The 20,686-nt window shown below is 35.9% G+C and overlaps 1 protein-coding gene across 1 annotated transcript in view; it reads right to left on the minus strand.

The window, feature by feature from the left end:
* Positions 1-20,686, minus strand: part of col23a1b (collagen type XXIII alpha 1 chain b) — a 170,140-nt gene that overhangs the window by 43,990 nt on the left and 105,464 nt on the right. Inside the window, exon 3 of the mRNA XM_066716293.1 lies at positions 2,269-2,313. Within this exon, the coding sequence (XP_066572390.1) occupies positions 2,269-2,313 (45 nt within the window). The remainder of the gene's footprint in view (positions 1-2,268; positions 2,314-20,686) is intronic.

Here is a 20,686-nt window from a genome sequence, read left to right on the forward strand (position 1 = left end):
ATTAGCCACTGAGGTAAGCTGAGGAGAGTTGATGTTTGGTCAGGGACCCCAGTGGTCTGAATCGATCTGCCATGAGAGAAATGTTAAAATCTGGAGCCAATACCAGATTCTGTGGGAAATAGCTGAAGGTGGGGGGTGGACGACTAACTTCTAGTTTATGGTCCATGAAAGTCAATTACCTTTATTGATGTCTAGACACAGGGATGTGCTGCACTAGCACACAGTGTACAGCAGGAACCTTTCAGATTGCTGTTCATGCTCAATAAACTAGAGGGGTTTCAATTCAAACTGTGAATTTCACCAACTATGCTTATATAACAGGGGAACTGTGTGTACCTATTGTGTGTTTGCATCTGAGCCAATTCTGAAGCTCCAATGGAAAGCGGTGAAAAAAAAACAAAAACAAAAAAACAAAAAAAAAAACAACAACTTTTAAGTTCTGAAATGTCTACTTTCTGAATACATTTGATTTTCACAATATATGAAGCCTGATATAATGACTGGTAGAGAAGCAGCCAGTTATTGTGATCTATAACAATGTTATTAACATGTTCCAACTTATACAAATAAATCCCTAACACTTCAAGCTAGCCTTGTGAGTATGGATGAATCATGAGTCATGCCCAGTCAAACATTCACTGATGAGGCCAGGACATCCACATACATACACATATGACAAGCTGGTTTATTTAGAAAAACTAAACTTAAAGCAAATAACTGACTGTGGGAAAACACAGCAGTGATATACATACTAAATAAATCACTCTGTCCTTCAATTCCATGAATTTCTCCTAATTTCTCAGCATGATTCACCATTTTCTGGGAAAATGGAAAATAAAGCAGGCAGTTAAAGTATATTACCCTGCCCTCAGGCGTCCATTAATGTTTTTCAAAAATATTTTAATATTTTTTTGTTATCAATCTACTTTAAGCAAAGTGAACGCTAAAACTGCATGTTTCAACGTTTACAGATGAGATGTTTTGAGAGAAAGAGAGCGAGAGCGAGAGCGAGAGAGAGAGAGAGAGAGAGAGAGAGAGAGAGGTCAGAACTCCACATTGATGTTCCTTCAATTTTTCTCAGAAATAATCTGTCAATCAACTGAAATTTCTGTCATGGGTAAGAAGCAAAACTACAATTTAGTTCCTTGAAAAAATGTTTCAACTGTGAAGGGAGTGAAGGAAGTATGGCCTGAGTTTGTGATCTGTATTTTGCCAAATGGAGTTCTGTTCTTGTTTAACACAGTCTTAACAAAGGAGTCAGGAATGCTGACTTTTGTCCTTTACCTTCAGGATGTCACTCACACCTTCAATGCTGCTCTGATTATTAAGAGGAGGTAACAGCAAAATTACTGTGCAAGAAACATGTTACAGAGGAAACCTGGCAATAATATATTTAAATACAGGAAATGACTAGTGATGATGCACGCCTGAGTCAATACTGAGAACCAGACCCTGTCTGTAGAAATTATGCCTGGTTCAATATTAATCTCCTATTCAAGACTGTGATACCTCGAAGATTTAGAGATTTTTTGAGCATAATATGAAAGTGAAATCTAAATAACTAAAATATTTGTATGGTTACATTTTGGTAAATATATTTGAATATATATATAAGTATGTCCCAACTTGATTATTGGTTGTACATTAACACAACTTTTAAAAATAGTTAGAGATGGTAATGAATATTAAGACCAATTTCAGGTTGATGCTTTAATTGTAGAAAAAATATCTGAATAAGGCTTTCTGTTAAATTTCTTATGGACACAAAATAAAGAAAAACATTAAGGAACATCAGGAACAATATATAGTGCATTATTATTATTATTATTATTATTATTATTATTATTAATAATAATAATAATAATAATAATAATAATAACAATAATAATAATGCACTATTCATATTAATTTTACTAATTATGAATATATGCTACAGCTCCTGATGACTGAAACCATCAAGTTTGTCTGAAAAGGGGTAAAATTGGAGCACAAAACCTAATGAAGACCAATATATTATTGTTCTGAATTAGGGTTTTGTGGTTGATTAAAGTCACTGAACTTGCTGCAGTGTAATCCCATTTAAGCACACCTCACAGCTGCTCTCCTTCAACTTGAACCAGTAACATTTGGGTAAAGTTACGCTAAAACAAATACTGAAGGACAGGCGGCTTTCCGTACTGTTTATGTTCTGATTTACAGGTCACTGCATTCCCCTGGTCAGTGCAAAGCAAATGTGGGATGAAGAACAAGAAAAAAGGGAAGGCTTACCGGGATCGCCGCGTCTCCCTATCCTCCCCCGTTTTCCTGGAGGGCCTGAAAAAAGGAAAGAAATTATTCATTTATTTATTCTTCACTCAAGTCTTTTAAACGCCAACCCTTTCTGCATTGAGCAGAGGCACCAGGGGTTCCCTGTTTCTCCAGATGTGTGGCTCTGCGCAGGGTTGTCTCAGAACATCTGGATCCCTAGCCCTCCTAGACAGGTGGTTCTGGGCTTCAAATGAAGGCCATTTTATTTTACAGTCTGCTGACTGCCTGTTATGGCTCGCAGTTTATACAGTTTGCAAGTTGTGTAGCACAGATGAAAAGACAAGTGCTATAGTTTGTCAGCTACCTGAAAGCTTATGTATATAAAAACTGATTTATTTGACAAAATAGTCATAATTCTACCTTTCATGTATTTAACCCAAAACAAAGCATAATTCTTCATTTCAAATTCAGTTGCACTTTGTGTGAAACACTAGAAACAAAACATAAAAGCAATTATTTAGCACATGATTTCGTCAGTATTACACTGAATGCAGATTAGAAGTATTTGTGGTTACATTTTTATCGCATTTAATTTTTGTTAATTTTTCCTTTTTCCAAGTTAATTAATACTGAGAAATATACACTGTATAAGCCGTGTTATATACAATTGTGAGGAAACACAAGGGAGACAGATCAGTCTCACCCCACAGGTACAAATTACACACTGATATAAATAGGAACTTCGGTCTTGATTATCCTGCAGTAAACAGCACCATTGATGTCAACACTAGAGATCTACCCAAATTCTATTACAGTGACCGGTCAACTATCTGACCAGGGTAAATTCCACTAGAGGCAAAGAGGCATCACATGCAGTTATTTTTAAAATTAAAAGCCCCATGTGGCAACTCTTCATAAGAGTGTAGCCATCAGTAAGAGCATTTGAATCAGGAACACCTATATACAAAGCAATAAAATAAATCAGAATTTATATGCAAGTTAATTGCAAAACTAAAGGAATCGAAAACAAAAACAAAAACAAAGAATGGTCTCTTTCAATGTAATGGACAGACAAAAATGTGTTACCATTATCATTGATTGTGTTCCTGATTACATGAATGGGCTTTTAAAGTTATAGAAATGCTAAAAAACATATAAATAAGAAGACACAAATTGTAATGATTGGTTTTGAATGGTAATCTGAATTGGATGTGAAAGAAGAAAAATGTGTGCAATCATTTTTCATTAATCTCTCTCAATACATTTAAGACATTAGTTTGGCTGGCACCTACAGGTTTATACTTAGGGGAAAAGTACACTGACCACAAATAAAGGTTCATCATTAATGTGCTTTGGAAGCTTTTAAGCCGTTTATGATTCAGGATAAAACCTGCAGAGTCCAAAGTTCAGGACACATTCAGTTCGATAGGGGAGAGAGAGAGAGAGAGAGAGAGAGAGAGAATGTGTTTTTTTGTAGACTCTACCTCAGTTTAAACTTTCCACATCATACACATGCTTTCATCAGCAAACTTAATCAGAGGCAGGTCCAGCAGCATTTCGATCAGGGATCATCAAATCCAGGACAAGTTTGAATAATGGCCCTTTCTTTAGAGTATACAGGGCCTCTGACTTCGTATTCATCATCTTAAAACATGAATCTCCAGACTGCTGAAAAGCTGGTTTTTTCACTTTTCATTACCTTACAGAAAAGCAACAAGCTACAAATCTCATTCATAATGACAAGCAAAAGATTTAAACTTTTTTCACATTTCAGATTTCAACATAAAACACAGAGCTGGCTCTCTGTCTGTACCTGCTCATGAAAAGGTAAGCCAAAAACTTCCAACAGCACAAAAAAGTCCCACAGACTTCTCAGAATTATAGACTTTTTATTATAAACACCAGTATGTATTAAATACCAACACATGAAATGGGGGTAAAAGGGCATTCCCTTAATCAAATTATTGAGTAACTCTTACAACAAATTGATCTATTAATGATACCATTTAGTAAAGTACGGATTTCACAACCCCAGCCCTCACTTGCGTGGCAACTTTTGACGTAGCTTTACTGAACATAATAAGGATGGTGGTGTGTGTAAGCGTGTAAACAAATGTTAGGACAGCTGGAGGGGAGGAAAGGCTTTCCGTGTTTCCATGCACCACAACAGAAGATGGTCCGTTAATGAGAAAAAGAGTCACAGTTTCATCTCATGGAGCACACAGCCTGCCAAAAGTCATGTCCTGAACTGAGGAAACAATAAAGCAAGAGCAAAGCACATTGTGAAATTACTGATATATCTCCCCCCACTACAAATTCATTGTTTTTGTGTCCTGGAGTTTACTTTTTCTTGTGGTGTTGAGGAGTGGGGTAATTCTATTTCATCTATCTATTTCAAAATGTACAGTTGTTAAGCTGCAGCTGTTCAAATTGATTTAATTTGTCCTCAGTAAATACAATGTAACTCATCTCAATAAATAATTAAACATATAAAATTGTAATTAAACATTGCTGAGTGGATGTTTGGTTTATTTTTATAGTTACTCTGCAGTTTGAAAGCTTAAAAACAAAACAAAAAAATCACACCCTCTACAAATAGTGCACATTTTCTTGATTTTTTTTGTTCCTAAACTGAGTGGGTTAAATAAATATTTATATTTATATGCAAACAGTTTGATCAAAAAGTTGAATACAAAAATGTTTTATTGGAAGGGAGAGATCATGAGGTAGATTGTAAAGCGCATAAACAAACTCTTCTAGAACTAAACGTTTGCCAGTTTTTTAAGTCGTTTAATTAAAATGTGTATATTTGTTGGTCGATGCTGTAATCCAATTCTGAGGGGGCAGAGAAGTACTGTCTCGTTAGACAGATATTAACAAACCCCTGGTGGTCTGCTGTGTGCAACATATGATAGATGTGATTCACTCTGTATTTGACATCTTGATTATGTTTGTCAGGCACAATGATGAATATAAGAAAAAGTCAATCCGAGAGCATCATGCACTATGCTGAGAGATTTGAAAAAAAATCTTGGTTTACAGTTTTTAACGGGCCATTTCTTAATCCTTTCGTAAAAAAAATGAAAGCTGTAATAGTCTAAAACCATCTTGTATTCTAGCCTTTAGATACAAGCTGACAAATGGCTCAAACACCCCCCTCAGGTATTCCTACAAGAAAGGATGAAGGCCAGTCGAAAACTCTGTACAGTGTGATGGCATAATTGCCTAGGCTTAGTGTAACTGAAAAATAAAGCCAGACTGAATGGCATGCTGAGGGATTTCAGTTATAATTACAATAGATTAAGGAAGCTAAAAAGAAGACTGCAGTCAGACACAAGAATACAATTTTAGCAGGCAGTTAGAAACTTTCACAATACATGCCTGAGGTATTACTTGCAGTGAGGTCTTTTTATGAGTGAAGTCACTGTCCTTATTTATATGTCACATCGCCTCTGATCAGAGAGCAACTCAATATTTTCAAATGAAAGTAATCCAAAGTATGTATTGTGACAACTGAATGGGGAAAAAAAAAAAACTGAGTCCTTGTTAAAAAAATATATTTGTCAGAATCTGCCAAAACTAAAGGCGTTAAGAATCCAGAAATGATCCAAGTCATCTAACCTGATACTATGTAATAAAATATAAGCACACTTATAGGGAAAGTAACTTGGTTTACACAAAGCAGTTCAAAACAAAGCAATTTTCCATTCAATCATGTTTACATCTTCAGCAACAGGCACACAAAGCTTACTTGCTGTGTTTGGTTTTGATTCAAATTCCAAAATAAATACACAATGGAAATATTAAATGTGATGGGAACAATATGAAGATTTAGTCAAATCATGCTTTGGCTATCTGGAAAGGAGATCAAAAATGAAAAAGATATTCATGAGAGACATAGTCCTTGGTTCCTAATACACAGCATACATACTCATGTTGTAGAATGCAGGACAGTGCTAGTGTGCTAGTGGCAGTGTTGTCCATTATTTATATTCTCTCACAGATTATTCATTGAGTTGTATTGATATCAGAAACTTTCCTGTATAAAATGGAACTCCGATTTTTGATTGTATTTAATTTGTGAACCTGGCAATTGAAAACATAAGTGTATCAGGACTATAAGATAATTAAAACAAAAACTACATTGTAAACTGTTGTGCAGCTGAATTCAGGTCCCTTATGTCTGTGTTCACCACTTGTCCCTTTCCGGAGGGTCTAAAGTATATCAGTCGCCTGAGAGAAACTTTAACCGGTGTTGATTCTGCTGATGAATAATACAGGAACCAAAACAAAATGGACTTCATGTGTTTTTCTTTATTTTAATCAAGATTTGCAATCCTTATCCTTCATCTTCACAAATCTATTTCTTGGGAAGGCCCATTTTATCCCATGATATTCTAGGCCTCACTATGACGATTTTGGAAAGAAACCAAGAAAGTATGTAGAACTGGGGGAAAAAATTAAAATAAATCTCTTAAATAGCAATCATCTACAATAGTAAACTCTCCCCAGGAAACATCCTATTAAAAACTCTTGTCACACTTTCATTATTATATCAGCCGCCCTGGAGATGCCAGGAGTTCGGCACCTACAAAGCGTGACATAATGCTGCCTAATGCCGAGAAGCACTCAGATTTAATCAGCAGTGCATGCTGATGCTGTAAAATTGTGTCAACGCGCTGATCCATTTAGTCCTGTTTTTGGGAAGTCAGATTTGATTTTCTGCATCATTTAATATCATGGGAAAGGGGATTAACCAAAATGGGAAGGATGAACAGAAACAAAAAAGCGATCATCCCGGTTCACATTACACATTGCCGTGGCCAATCTACCAAAATTTACATCTTCCGGTTGACATATAGAAATACTGTCGGTTCTATACACATTTATTGTCAGAAATAACACATTGAGGTGGTCTAGAAAGGTATTCCAAATACAGAAAAGAATTCAATATCTCTTCTTCTGTTGGACGAATGAACTACCACACTTTTTATTTAATTTTGATGTAGAAGATTTATTTTTAGTGTTAGATAGTTCTCTTGGCCATTGCAGTTGCATTTTGTTGAATTTAATTAACGGATATAACTTGCAGAATGAAGACAAAAGTTGGAGATGCATGACAACAAAAAATACAGCATTACTTGTCTCTTAAGACACCCAGTTGAATTTATATTGTTGAAAAGCAGTTGAATTTTGTTCTATGAAATATTACTGTTTATAATCAAGCAAATTCTATATTCCCCTACAACACATGCTTTAAGTTATGCTTTTACATTAGCTTCTGCTGTTCTTACTTTGGCCCAATTTGCATGAGGAATTTTAGTTGCTTCAGCTAGGTTCTTTATTTAAAGTCTGGATTGACTAGCAATTCTAAAAAGGAGCTTTTCACAAGGAAAAATAAACAGAAAATTTGCTTTTTTTTAATTAGCGTATAATGTTACAAATTGATGTGATTCTAGACTGAGAAATCCATTGTAATTTCTTGATGAGTTTCAGGCAGTGATTCAACAATAATTGCATCAGAAACAGTGTAGCAGGTTTCTGGGCACAAACGGCTCTCTTGGAACCAGATCTACGTGGGTGCAAGCTCTTGTCATCCATTTATTGCTGTTTAAGTTATACTGACAAATATGTTCTCTTAAAAAGGGAGCTTAATATAACTTGAAGAGACGTTAACGCTGCATAACATCAGACACGCAGAGCAGATGTAAACATGACAATTGGAGGAGGAAATTAACGCGATTTCCAAAATGAATTTAGGCTAGCTGGATGATTCAGAGTTATAACTTAAATCATTATCTTCTGAGGGCTCTTATGAAGACCACATCAATTACCGCTTGGTAGTTTGCCAGCAACAGCAAACGTGTAGAAAGCCATCCAACTGGTATGTTTGAAACATTTCTAATTTCTAATTTCTTTCTGATAGCTTGAGCTAAATATGTGGTTAGACAAACTTCTGAAAATCCTTTCAGAGAAGAACAAAGACCCTCTGTCTTAGAAACATTATTCTATTATATTTATCACAGAAATGTTTATATCTTTTTATTTGACCAGTCATAGCTAATCACAATTTATTAAACAGTGTTTCAGTAATAGAGAAAGACATCATTCTGGTTATATATGCATGATTTTATTTTATTATTCTGGCTTTTGTAATGTTAACTCTGTGTCACCATTCCAGGGAAGATAATTACTGGAAATGATCTGCAAACACAAACAACAGGAAATGAGTAGGGGGAAGTCTAGAAGAGTTTCATAGGCTTAGCATAAGGCAGAGTGTTTCACTAATTATCTTCAGGATTTGTGGGATGCTAATTTACTTGTACTTCTTTAACAAGTATTTATCAGAAGCCTTTTTTTTCCTGGAGAATTTAGTCATCATAAAAATCAACACTGCAAAGAATCACCTTAGCTTACCTGACAGAATTGCATCCATATATTGTGAGTACAAAAATATGTGCCTCCAAATGAAATATCAGAATACCAAACTTGTAAACTTCCAAGGGTTAAAGTTGCTTTACTAGACTCTCTTGATCTATTTAATTCTGTAAATTGAAATCAGAGTAACATTCATCTAGTTGCCCTGCTTATTCCTCCCAAAACAGAAGATTCCCTGTGAAGCCGAGATGAAAAAACAAAGTCCTGCTGATGTGAATGAATTGAAGTGGAAAACAACTGCAACTCAGCTCCAGTTTAAATCTGGAACCGTTCTCTTAGTACGGCTAAGCTCTTCCTTCTAACATTTTTAAACTAAACTAATTAAGATTTATAAATAAATACAAAAATGTTATAATTGCAACCCAGAACACTGATGTTGGGTTATATGCAGCTACATTTGGTTCTCAATTCCAAAGGAGTTTGTTTTGCTTACTTTTATTTCCAACAACGTGTTTATATAGGTTGGCCGCATACTGTACCCCCAGATTTTCTGCAGTAAAATTTCCCTTTTAAAAATAATAATTGTGAACCAAATACAGAATGATTTCTGAAAGTACATTTTCAAAGCAAAGAAGAAAGGTAAGCAAGGGGGCCTGTGAAATCGGGCTAATTGATTTCAGTCGTGCTCCGCTTTTAAAGACATTGTATGCTGGAGCTACAAGTTGAGACACCTCGAATAAACAACATTCCCCATCAATTAAATATCTCCATCTGTTAGTTGCTGCTAAAAGTGTTGATGTTTATAGAGCAGGTTTAATTTTATACACTTTTAGTACCCAGTTGGGTGGTGCTGCCTTTTATAGGCCTCTTTGAGGGTCAGTGGTGGAGTACCACAAATGGTGAAGCAAATTCTTTCCATTTGTGCTTCCCCACATCTTTCTCAGCTGGACCTTGTGTGGCACACGAGACACTAAAAGAACCGCTTATATTTCTGAGCAGAAGATGTGTAATGAGGTATTTCCCTACAAATATAACAGGGGTTTGGACCATCACAGTATGTGTGTGATGCAATGTATTATGTAATCCTCTAAAAACAACAGAATAAAAACTTGGCAACAGAGCTCACATCCGTTAAAATAATTTTGGATGCAAATAAGAATAGTACATTGGTTGTAAAAACATGTGTGAAATAAATATATTAGAAGACAAAACAAATGTAAATAAACTCCACACAAATAAACAAAAAAACAACACAAACACATACATGCATATATACAACCTTATAGGTATTTAAACAGAGTGCTGTATTTCACAGAGATGGCACTTTCAGTAAGGATCACTGTGTTCTAAAGTCTGCCCAACCCCCAAAAATCTTGCTCTAAAGTGCCCCTGAAGGAAAAATAAATACCAAAAGATGGTACAGAACATATGATGCAGACTGATGCTGTCAGGTTTACCGTCAGCTCTCCAGGACGAATATTTATCACCAGTGTCTAAATCACTTCCATATGAGGTAAAAGGAAGGCCTTGTTAAAATGCGACTTTGTGTACTCAATTTTCATTTTTGGATGAGTCCAACCATTTTGAGTCATTTAGCTTGAATTTCTCAACATAAAAAAAAAAAAACAATAACAAAGAAAGTGGTGGTCTAACGTTACCACATCTCCACTTGGTTCTGGTTATCCAAGGAATGTTGAGGACCTGAATGACCAATCTGGATGAACAAAAAAGGGAAATCTAAACTACTGAACGTAAAACCCACTTCCTCTACAGGACAGAAAATGTACACCAAAGTTAACCAAGTTGATGTCCACTCTTGTCACTTTCCTCCCAGTCACAATACAGCTCACCCAGCCAAGTGTTTAATCACATTCAATAACGTGGGGGGAAAGCCTGGATCGGTCCTATCTGTAAAGTTTATGAATATTAAGTACTGAGGTGATAAATGCCTCCTGTGGGAACAACACATCTGTGGTCAGCTTAACTCTTGTCAGGGAATACTTCTGTTTGGATAATTGAAATTAATCCTTGTCCTGGACTCCTCTTGTGGGGATACTAAAAACGGAAATGCTGTGAAAAGGTGTGAAATTGACTCAGTAAGTGGATTATAGCATGAAAAAGGCCTTAACCATGGGCCCACCAAAAGCTTCCAACACATTTTCTGGAACGGCTGCCATAAGCATGCTGTACGTATGCCACAGCTGCCAGTACTGCCAACTGAATATCATAGGCCAGATTTTTATCAACCTATTGCAAATCTAATATCCATACTTTGTTAAAGGAAAGCATTATTTTAAAAAAGGAATGCTACTTTACTGCAGCGATATTATATGGCATATACGTATCAGACAATCTGCCCAGACGTTGCGGTTTGTGCAAGTGGGTGTGCGCAGATAGAAAGAACATTGCCAGCATATGAAACAGTATCAATCCCTGGTCTTTTTAAGGCTCATTAGTTCCAGTCCTCCCTCCTAATATTGCCACAAATTGGTGCAAACACATTCAAGAGGCAAAACTGCAATGGTGGTGTTACAAAGTATAAAGGAGGACAACTGCTGTAAAGACAGGGCAGTTTTATTCAATCACACATTGACAAGATACAAATTTAACCTCCTCACATATCACCCCTAAGTATTCAAGTTACAGATTTTTCAGATACACACAATTAAGTAAATTTTCTAAGCATATATATTGGGGCCAACTGTGGTCAACTAGGATGATGTCGCTGAGTGTACTTTTTTATTATTTTGCTTTCCCATCCTGCCTCTAGGAGAAACTGAGAACAAATTAATTGTTTCCAAAAATCCAAGAAACAAATTAAACTACTTTCCATTTACTGTGCAACAAGAAGAGATAAGACTGCCGTTTAATAAACAAAACAAAACAAAAAGCCCTGTGGTCGGGATGAAATTAATAACAGGCAGGCTAGTAGTGATTTTGAATCTGAGATATGAACTTTGTGTTGTTTTAATGAAAATACCTAACAAGTATATTTTTGGACGAATACAGTTAACACCCTTTAATCTGAGCTGTCAACATTAACATGCTTCTACTTGCAGTGGAAGTGTGGTAAAGCAAGTACAGCCACAAACAAAGGCTCAAAGCTGACTTTTTTGGTCCAAGTCCGCAGAAATCTGACAACAAGCATTAATTTTGAAAGTTAGACAACTGTGGGCATGAATTCTGGTAAAACTCTTATTTTTAGAAAACATGCACACTGTAAGACTCTCCAATGTGCCAGTGGACAGATCTACCAACAGAATACAATATATTACCCCATATAAGACATACATAAATGATAAGATTATATTATAAACTGCACATTATATACAAACATTATATCATTAACCAAAGCAATGTTGGAAGCAACAAACGGAAGAAAAAAAAAAAAAACATCAGTTTTGGCTTACTCTATGAACAACATTGGCATTCAGTCAAGCACATCTTAAATCAGAGCCGGGTCCTGCTTTGTATGAGCCTTTCCTCCAGGATGTTAATCACCAGGTCAAATCCATGTGTCTTCCAAGGACTAACTGGAATTACCTTAAGGCACTTCAAGGCAATTCTGGTTTTGAAGTTCAGTTCTTATTATTTTGAAAATTCAACAATATATTCATAATGATGGAGAGATAAAAGCACAACTATATTGACATGTATACTACAAATTGTTCAAAAATAAACATATTCCTGTTATTTTAGACATTTCTTAATGAATCGCAAGGTCTAAGCAGAGTATCAGCAGTCCAAAAAGTTCTGTGATAAAACATGAACCATACACTTGATTTCAGAAGAAACTGGGTAAGGGCAATATATAACATTCCATAGACAGAATATTAATGTATCTTATCCTAATATGATGTGACAAATTAATTTGGTCAGTCATGAATGCATATTCCTAACATCTGAAGCTAGTTTTATCCTTTCAGAGTACTGCATTTACTCTGGAATTCATTCTCTGCTTGAACCTTGCAGGCAATATTTTCTGTACAGCTATAATTTGTAGAATCTATATAAATCAAAAGGTTACTGAAAGAAGCATTAGATTTTTGTTTTGTTAATACACCAATTAAAGCCATATTGTTTCTGTATTTGACTTCAGGGCATAAGCAACCCTTCTGAGCTTTCTTTAGCTGAATCCCATTGGAGGTTACAATAATTTAGAAGTACAGTGAGAGACACAATGGCACCATTTTTGATGCTGCTATTTTATAAAATCCACCATATTATTATTGTACGAACTCAGCCTCCTGGAGCCTACAAGACAGTCTTATTTGAATGTAATTCTTTAAGTTCTGTTTGCAGCAGTATGTTGCCAATTTAGATGGAAATACTTTATTTCCTTTATTATCAAGATTACTCCTCTAAGGGCCACTACGTGACGCATTAGAAAGACCCACCCAGACGCATTCAGGATGAAAAAACGAACTGAAAGCCAACACTAACACATTTATCAGGATTTAGAGAACAAAAACAGTTGTATCAGATTAGAAGGGTCAAATTAAATTCCCAAAATAGTTTAAAATGTTTTTAGTAAAAAGAAGAAGGAAAACAGAACAAAGAAAAAACAGCAGTTTTAGTACTGGAGCAAAATTGGTTTAAATTCACTACCAATGTCTTTTTATAATCTTCAGAACATCAGGAGTGAATTACAGTAAATTGTAGTAAATATTTTGATAAATAACCCATAGTGTTTCTGAAGCAGTAAGCTTTTGATGCACAGGCCTCTTTCTATCTATTATTAACATTACACAAAGAGATCCAGGTCATTCCTGGCCAACCAGCACTTAACTACTAGAGCTTGGACACCATGCTGCTGACTGAAAGACAGAATGTGCTATCAGTTGATACACAGCTGTGAGCCAGACACACACTCTGTCATATAAGGAACTTGTGCTGCATTTAAAAACAGATTCAACTGCTAATGGTGTGTGGGCGCAGCCTTGAATAATTTGTCCAACATATCACTCTAGAGGCCCTTGGCTTTGTGAGTAAATCTGAATAACACTTAAACTTTTCTTTATTTCTTCATTCTCTTTTATTACGATTTTTTTATTTCCAGAACAATACATTCTAGACTAAATTACATGTTGGGGTAATTTCAACCAAGAACAAACAAACTTTGAGGCTAGTTTATTGTACTATATTTCTAATAGGGCAATTTCTCCATCTATTTAAGTGCATATTTCTTGCCCTTTAAGCCAAAACCCCAGGAGTAGATTATGCAACCACAAACCTATACTGTAGCATACAATTTTTCAAAACTTGAATTACATTTTTCAGCTCTTGCATACAGTCATTGTTCAGGCATTTTGTCTGAGCAGAAAAACTCTACAAAAACACATCAATATATCTAGGGAAAAAAATAAATAAAAACTGATTTCTGTTCTGGTAAATTGCAACTGGTTAATTCAGTTCTCCAGCACTCCGAGGGTTAAATAATAGCATAAAATAGTAAATAACCAAGCTGTTTAAAAACAAATAATTAAGATGTGCAACAAATCTTTCAACTTCAGCCTGCTTTAAGTATGTAATGTATAATATGGTCTCAAAACTTTACGAGCAATGATTGTTTCATTATGACACTGAAACCTCTTTGGGGAGTATAATGGATTTTTTTAATAAATCTAAATAGGACTTGAGAGTTCAATATGATATTCAAACATGTCCTGTCTCAAGATGTTACAAAAGTACAATAAATTACATTGTGAAAATGGTGCAGTGGAAAAACTGTAGTCCTCAGACCTATGGCATTAGAAAGGGGCCCATTCTGGCAACCTTGATGCAAACTGGCACTGGCTATTCTGATCTACACATTGAAGATCTACACATTGCAATGATTTGCCCAAATGAACCCATATGAGTTCTATTGGAAACATTTATTGCTTTGAGTTAATTATTCTAGAATACCTTTAATCAGTTTGAGAGGCTTTAAATATCTACAGGGAAAGATGGCATATTGTACTAAAGAACCAAGGCCCCTGTGGTGGTCCTCAGAAAAGCCCAGATACCCTTCATCAACATTTTGTATTCAACAATGTCCAATATTATAAATATTATATATATATATATATATATATATATATATATATATATATATATATATGGATTTGCTGTAGTAATTACATATAATTGTGTACTGAATCAAACAACCATGATAAATAATATGAATGCCACACAATATAGACACAAAAGCAGCAGTAACTGGTAGGTTCATTCCATTTAATTATATTTTCCACCAAGTACCTCCACATCACATATTTTTCGATCAACGTATAAAACGCACACTCTGAAGCTCCAATGACTATTTGCTTATGGAACTCTCCAGTGAGAATCTCAGCTAGAATGAATAAAAGGATTTATTTTGGAGTCACATATAGCTCACATCTGAAGGTTTTGGGCATCTTTCAGGCACGACAGACGTGGAGCAACACGGCCGGTTTGTATACCCTGGACACACATTAGAACTCTTGTAAAACCAGGTTTTATTGTATTTGGCGATTCCCCCTCTGTCTTTAGTCTTTAATTGCCAGGATCATTTTTTCCAGTGCTTTCCAGAAGACATGATCGATTGTAGCGCTTTCGAAAGTACAGAATGTAATTTATTGTGCCACGACTACTGTGAGGAAATCGAGGTAGCTATCATGGCATGGCACATCAAAGAGAGGATCCAAGGTAACATGCATATGCCCTCTTGGAGGTTTGGGAACAGATGCCTTTGTCAACTGTTGTTTTTAGTTTCCAGATTACAGACAGGCTATAGAACAGGGACAATGTTCAAAGCCATAAAACAAATCAGGCAAGATTAAGCTACATGACTTGGTTTTGCATGGATATTAAGGTATGAGAACCAATTGTGGCATCAGCTTCAAGAACCATTGGAAAGTAGAGACAAGGAGAATTCTAGGTTCATAAATAAATCCATGGTATGGCATAAAGGTTAAGTAACATTTACAACAGTTCATTCAAGGTTTTTTTCCCAACAGCCAAAGCAATTTAATGCTAGTTTTTTATTTACTGCTTGGTCAATTATTATTCAGAAGTCATCATTGAAAGCGTAGGTTGGAAAAGGGTCCCTTGGCAAAAACACTGAAAATGTGAATTCCACTAAACCACGTACGCCATTTAAAAACACAAAGCAACTGCCAAAATTTGACCAGAAGTACTAATTTAAACACAGCATGGTAAAAATGATGCTTCTTAGTAAAGCAGATGGTGGTTCAATCAATTGAATAATATGATATCCAATATCCCTCCATTAAATATCTCTCATATTTATTAATGAATATATGAAAAAAAAGAAACATAACTATATTAATATCAATAATATTCAAAATACTGCTTTGGGGTTTCTTTGTTATAAATCATGAATCACTGCAAATTATATTTTAATTAGGAATTAAGTAATTTTATTCATACTATTATGAGGGATACTTCAAGATGGTTTTCCTTATGGTTTGATTTTTCCTGGCATTAAAGCTGCACAACTCTTCCTGTCCTGTAGTGTAGTTTGTGTAGGAATGAAGGTCTTCACAATTACTTGAAAGTTTTAATTCATTTACAGTTACCAGAAATAACAAGTAAATAGTTACAATACATGCATTTCAGTGTGGACAATTGCAGTTTAGTGTTACTGCAGAATATAGATGCTTTCTGGTTCATAATCCACATTGAGGTGCCTTACTAATTAGCAAACTGGTATTAGCCATTAAGAGAAAAACTTTTTTTGGTACAGTACTATAGCACTGCAGTCGGGTAACACTTTGCAATAGGTCTCCCTAGTTTCAGTATATTAACATAGTATGTACTTAGTAACTACATGTAAATTACTACATGTCAATTACAGTGTAATTTATCATTTGTTAACATTGTCTTAATGTGTAAAAAGTGGGCCATGTTTAGCTCCAAAAGCCTCCTTACCAGACAAATGCACACTTACATACACCGTTTATCATTTCTACACATTACTAACATGTACTTACTGAGTACCTACTATTTGAATACATTGTAACTAGGGAGATCTATTGTAAAGTGTTACCTGCAGTCATTTTTAAAATTTGTGTTACATGTGTACATGATAAAAAAATAATAACAAAAAACAAACATACACAAAGGGTGCCTAAATAAACACAATAGAAACACTCAACTCAACAGAAAGTGTAGACAAAGGGAGCCGACAATGCGGACAACAATGTAGTTACTGGCTATGCCAAGCGCACCACTTCACCAGAGGAGATTTACACATTGCACAATTCTCTTCTGACTCAAGTGAATTAATTCACCCAGCTGCTTTTGCTCACTGTTCAAATTTACTGGAAAACGGGCATCAGACTCAAGTTACCAAAAAGCATTAATGTAAAGCATAAAACCCCTGGTCCGGTCACTTACTTGCTGGGATTAGAGAAGGCATCAGTGCAAACTATGAACTGAAACGAGACCTTGAAAAAATATTTACGAAGCAAATCGACTTATGGCATGTCACCATCGACCATGTGTCAGGCCTTCAAAAGGGCAGCTGATGTTATCTGTGCCTGTGGTATGACTTTCAACTGAACAACTGTAAATCATTTTTTTCCCTCTTGTTTTAAGATTAGAAACAACTGGAGTGTGTATTTTCCCTTAACAATCACTACACCTTTCATTGCTGTTTCTCCTACAGGCTTATAATATATAATATAGTGTCATAAAAAAGGGAGAAGTTTATGTCAAGACACAAATAAATTAGATGCAAAAAACTGATGATTTTTGAAGAATCTTTTCCCATTTCGGATTCTTTCTGCATGGCGTTTTCTATCAGTAGAGAACAGGTAACTTCAGGGAAACTGTATGAGGAATAATTAGTACTCCAAAGTTGATCTTTGTAAGAGAGAAAAGGCCTTTCTTATCTTAAGCTCTCAAAGGAGCTAATGTTTAAAGTTTCTATACTAGCCTGTGCAAAACAGACTCATGGCTAGACATTAAAGGCCAATTCCATTAGACGATATCATAGTAAAATAGTCCACTGTCCCTTAGGGATGTCAAGCTCTGCAATGGGAAACTACAGTAAAAATCTGACCTCAAATAATAAAAGCAAATATAATTATGCTAATTATTTTATTTTTACATGTGGTATGGTTTTACTGGATTTCTAATGGAGACAATCTATAAGCGAAAGTCTCCTTTTTGAATGGCAATACTTGAACAGGTGCAAAACTGTTCCTATTCAGCACGCTGGGGTCAAAAGTTGAGGTTACATTCATCAATTGTAATTTCTAAATTTGATTATCATGAGTGAGTTTCTCAAACTGTACTTTAAAGGACATATAGCAGGTTTCCCCAACAATACAGCATATCTATATACATTACCATGTGTGCTTCAACTGCATAATGCTATTGAATTTTTGCCATAAACTTAACTCCAGACTCCAGTTTTTCAACTTCTAAGTCAAATGCAATCACTTTCAAGATGTCAGCTTTCTGGCGTGAAGTGTGTCCTTGAGGCTACTTTCTGTCAGACCTCACTCTCACAGCTGTTGCAGAAACACCTTTCTGCAACGCATAATGTGACAGAAGTGCTTGTAGTTGGCATTTCTCCAACAGCTGATAAAGATTTGAGATAAAGATTACAGGACACACCCATTAATGAATGGAAGCTATCATCTTGCAGGCCACAGTTTGAAATGGAAAAACTCAATGGAAAGGAAACTTTCAGGGATATGACATTTAATGGTAAAAGCAAGGTGGTTTTGTTTAAAGCTGTATTTTTCAGAACTGTGCCACTTGATCTTTAAAGTCAAGAGACAAGGCTGACATTTGTAATATCTGTACAGTGGCTGAAAAAAAGTAACTTCCCTGGGGCCTTCTTAATAAGCACCTTAACAAAAGGGACACTAAATAAATTTACATGCAACAAAAATGTCCACTATAATTACACTATGGGAGGAACAGAACTAGATGAACTAACACATGAGAAAGACCCAGGAGTCTATGTGCACTCCTCACTTTCTCCATCCAAACAATGTGAGGAAGCAATAAAAAAGGCAAACAGGATGTTAGGGTATATTGTCAAAAGTGTAGAATTGAGAACAAGGGCAATAATGTTCAGACTGTACAATGCGCTAGTTAGAGCTCATCTGGATACTGTGTACAGTTCTGGGCTCCACACTTCAAGAAAGATATCGCTGCTCTAGAGGCAGTTCAGAGGAGAGCAACCAGACTTATTCCAGGTCTGAAGGGAATGTCCTACTGAGAGACTGAGGAACTGAACCTTTTCACCCTGGAACAGAGGAGACTACGTGGGGACTTGATCCAAGTCTTCAAAATCATGAAGGGCATCGACCACATCAAATCAGAGGAGCTTTTCCAGATCAAGAGGGACACACGCACCCACACCAGTTTGTAGTACCTGGTCCCAATCTGTCAGCACATGTTTGACAAAGCAGACTTTCCATGATTACAAGAAAGTCTGCCTCTCTTAAGCAACAGCCGGCTGGCACAAGGCTGCGTTGCATGGCTTCTCTAATGGATTCCGAATGCCACGATGTTATTCACCGCTTATGAATCTGTACACAAATTGATCAGCCTTAAAGAGCAGTTGCAGAACTCGTCCTTTTGATCATATTGGCAGAAACCGCTCTGAAGGCTTTCGCAGCTGGCACACAGTCCATAACCCTGTGTTAAACCCCACAGCCCGCACTGTCTTCTCCCGTCACTAAAAACATCACTTGACTGCAGCCATGCTGGCATCTGCTCGAGCAGCTGCATCCACTTTCTGTTCACTTGCCAACTTTGATCTGTTAATGAGCGTTAGTGTAATACCCCCCTCCAAACACACGCACACACACACACACACACACACACACACTTCCATCCTTAGGTTCTTATAGACGTGCGCTCTTAATGAAATGGACAAAAGCACTGCCAAGTTGTTGAAGTATTTATTGCTAATTTGAACAGTTAATGGGTCCATATCAATCTGGTCCATAATATGCTAGGCTAATGAAAGTGGTGATTCATTTTCCCAGAACAGCAGACAATTACAGCCCTGGTCAAAAAACAAAACAGAAATGTGGTAGCTTATGATTATATATTTTTTGCAGTAATCAGCATAAATCAGGACTCAGGCCTAGTGTCCCCTCCCCCTTTTTGATATAAAAAGTGTATATAATTGGAACAACATTAGATGAATTAAAGTCTAAACACTACTTTTTATTCAACATTTAAAATGCTTTGAAATCGTTGCAGCAGTAGTAGTACTAGTAGCAGCGGTAGCAGTAGTGATTGTCATATTTAACACACTTTCCAGCGTTTGGAGAATTCATTTTATTTTATTACTGAAAAACCTACTGCTATCTGACATGATGCAGTTTTACTGTATGGTAGCCATTCAGTCTCATTGAGATCTTAGTTTAGTTAATCAATCTTAACATTTTGCACATTTCAAAGCACAGGTGCAACCCCTTCAACACTGAAGTCTTTAATAAACACTCCCGACTCAAGTGTGACTCGCAAGGAAACGTCTTGGCTCCATCCCTCCAGTTGTCTAGACTGACTATCTAATAAAAAGAGATAAGTTTGGTCTGTGCAATGATTCCTCTCATGTATGGCCACTGGCTCTTATTTTTTGGCAAGTGTAGATCAACAACCTGGAAAACCTCAACTGGACTTTCTGTGTAGCAAAGAAGAGGCTCCAATTACGCGGATGGTGCCAGCTTTTCAAAAGATACCACATGTGGTTTGCCAAGTTCATGACAACTTTTTGGCAGTTAAATGTAACACTTCAGAGGGTAGAGAAAAAACAACTTAAATATTTGCTTTGATAGATGATTTTTTTGCTTTTACAAATTACATACAACCATAATTTAAAGTTAAGTATTACAAATAAAGCGTTGGTTTCTATTTCAGAAATGAAGCCAACTGATTTAAAATATGCCAATAGAGCAACAGGATTTGTGGCAAGGATAAGAACCAAAGATAATGCAATTACTATTATTGTTATTATAATAATTTTGGAAACAAATACATTAAAACGGTTTTACAAGACACAAATTACTTGCTTTAATTTGTTTTTACAAAGGGCTCAAAC

This window comes from Amia ocellicauda, chromosome 11, assembly GCF_036373705.1.
Source record: "Amia ocellicauda isolate fAmiCal2 chromosome 11, fAmiCal2.hap1, whole genome shotgun sequence".
NCBI classification, from domain to species: domain Eukaryota; kingdom Metazoa; phylum Chordata; class Actinopteri; order Amiiformes; family Amiidae; genus Amia; species Amia ocellicauda.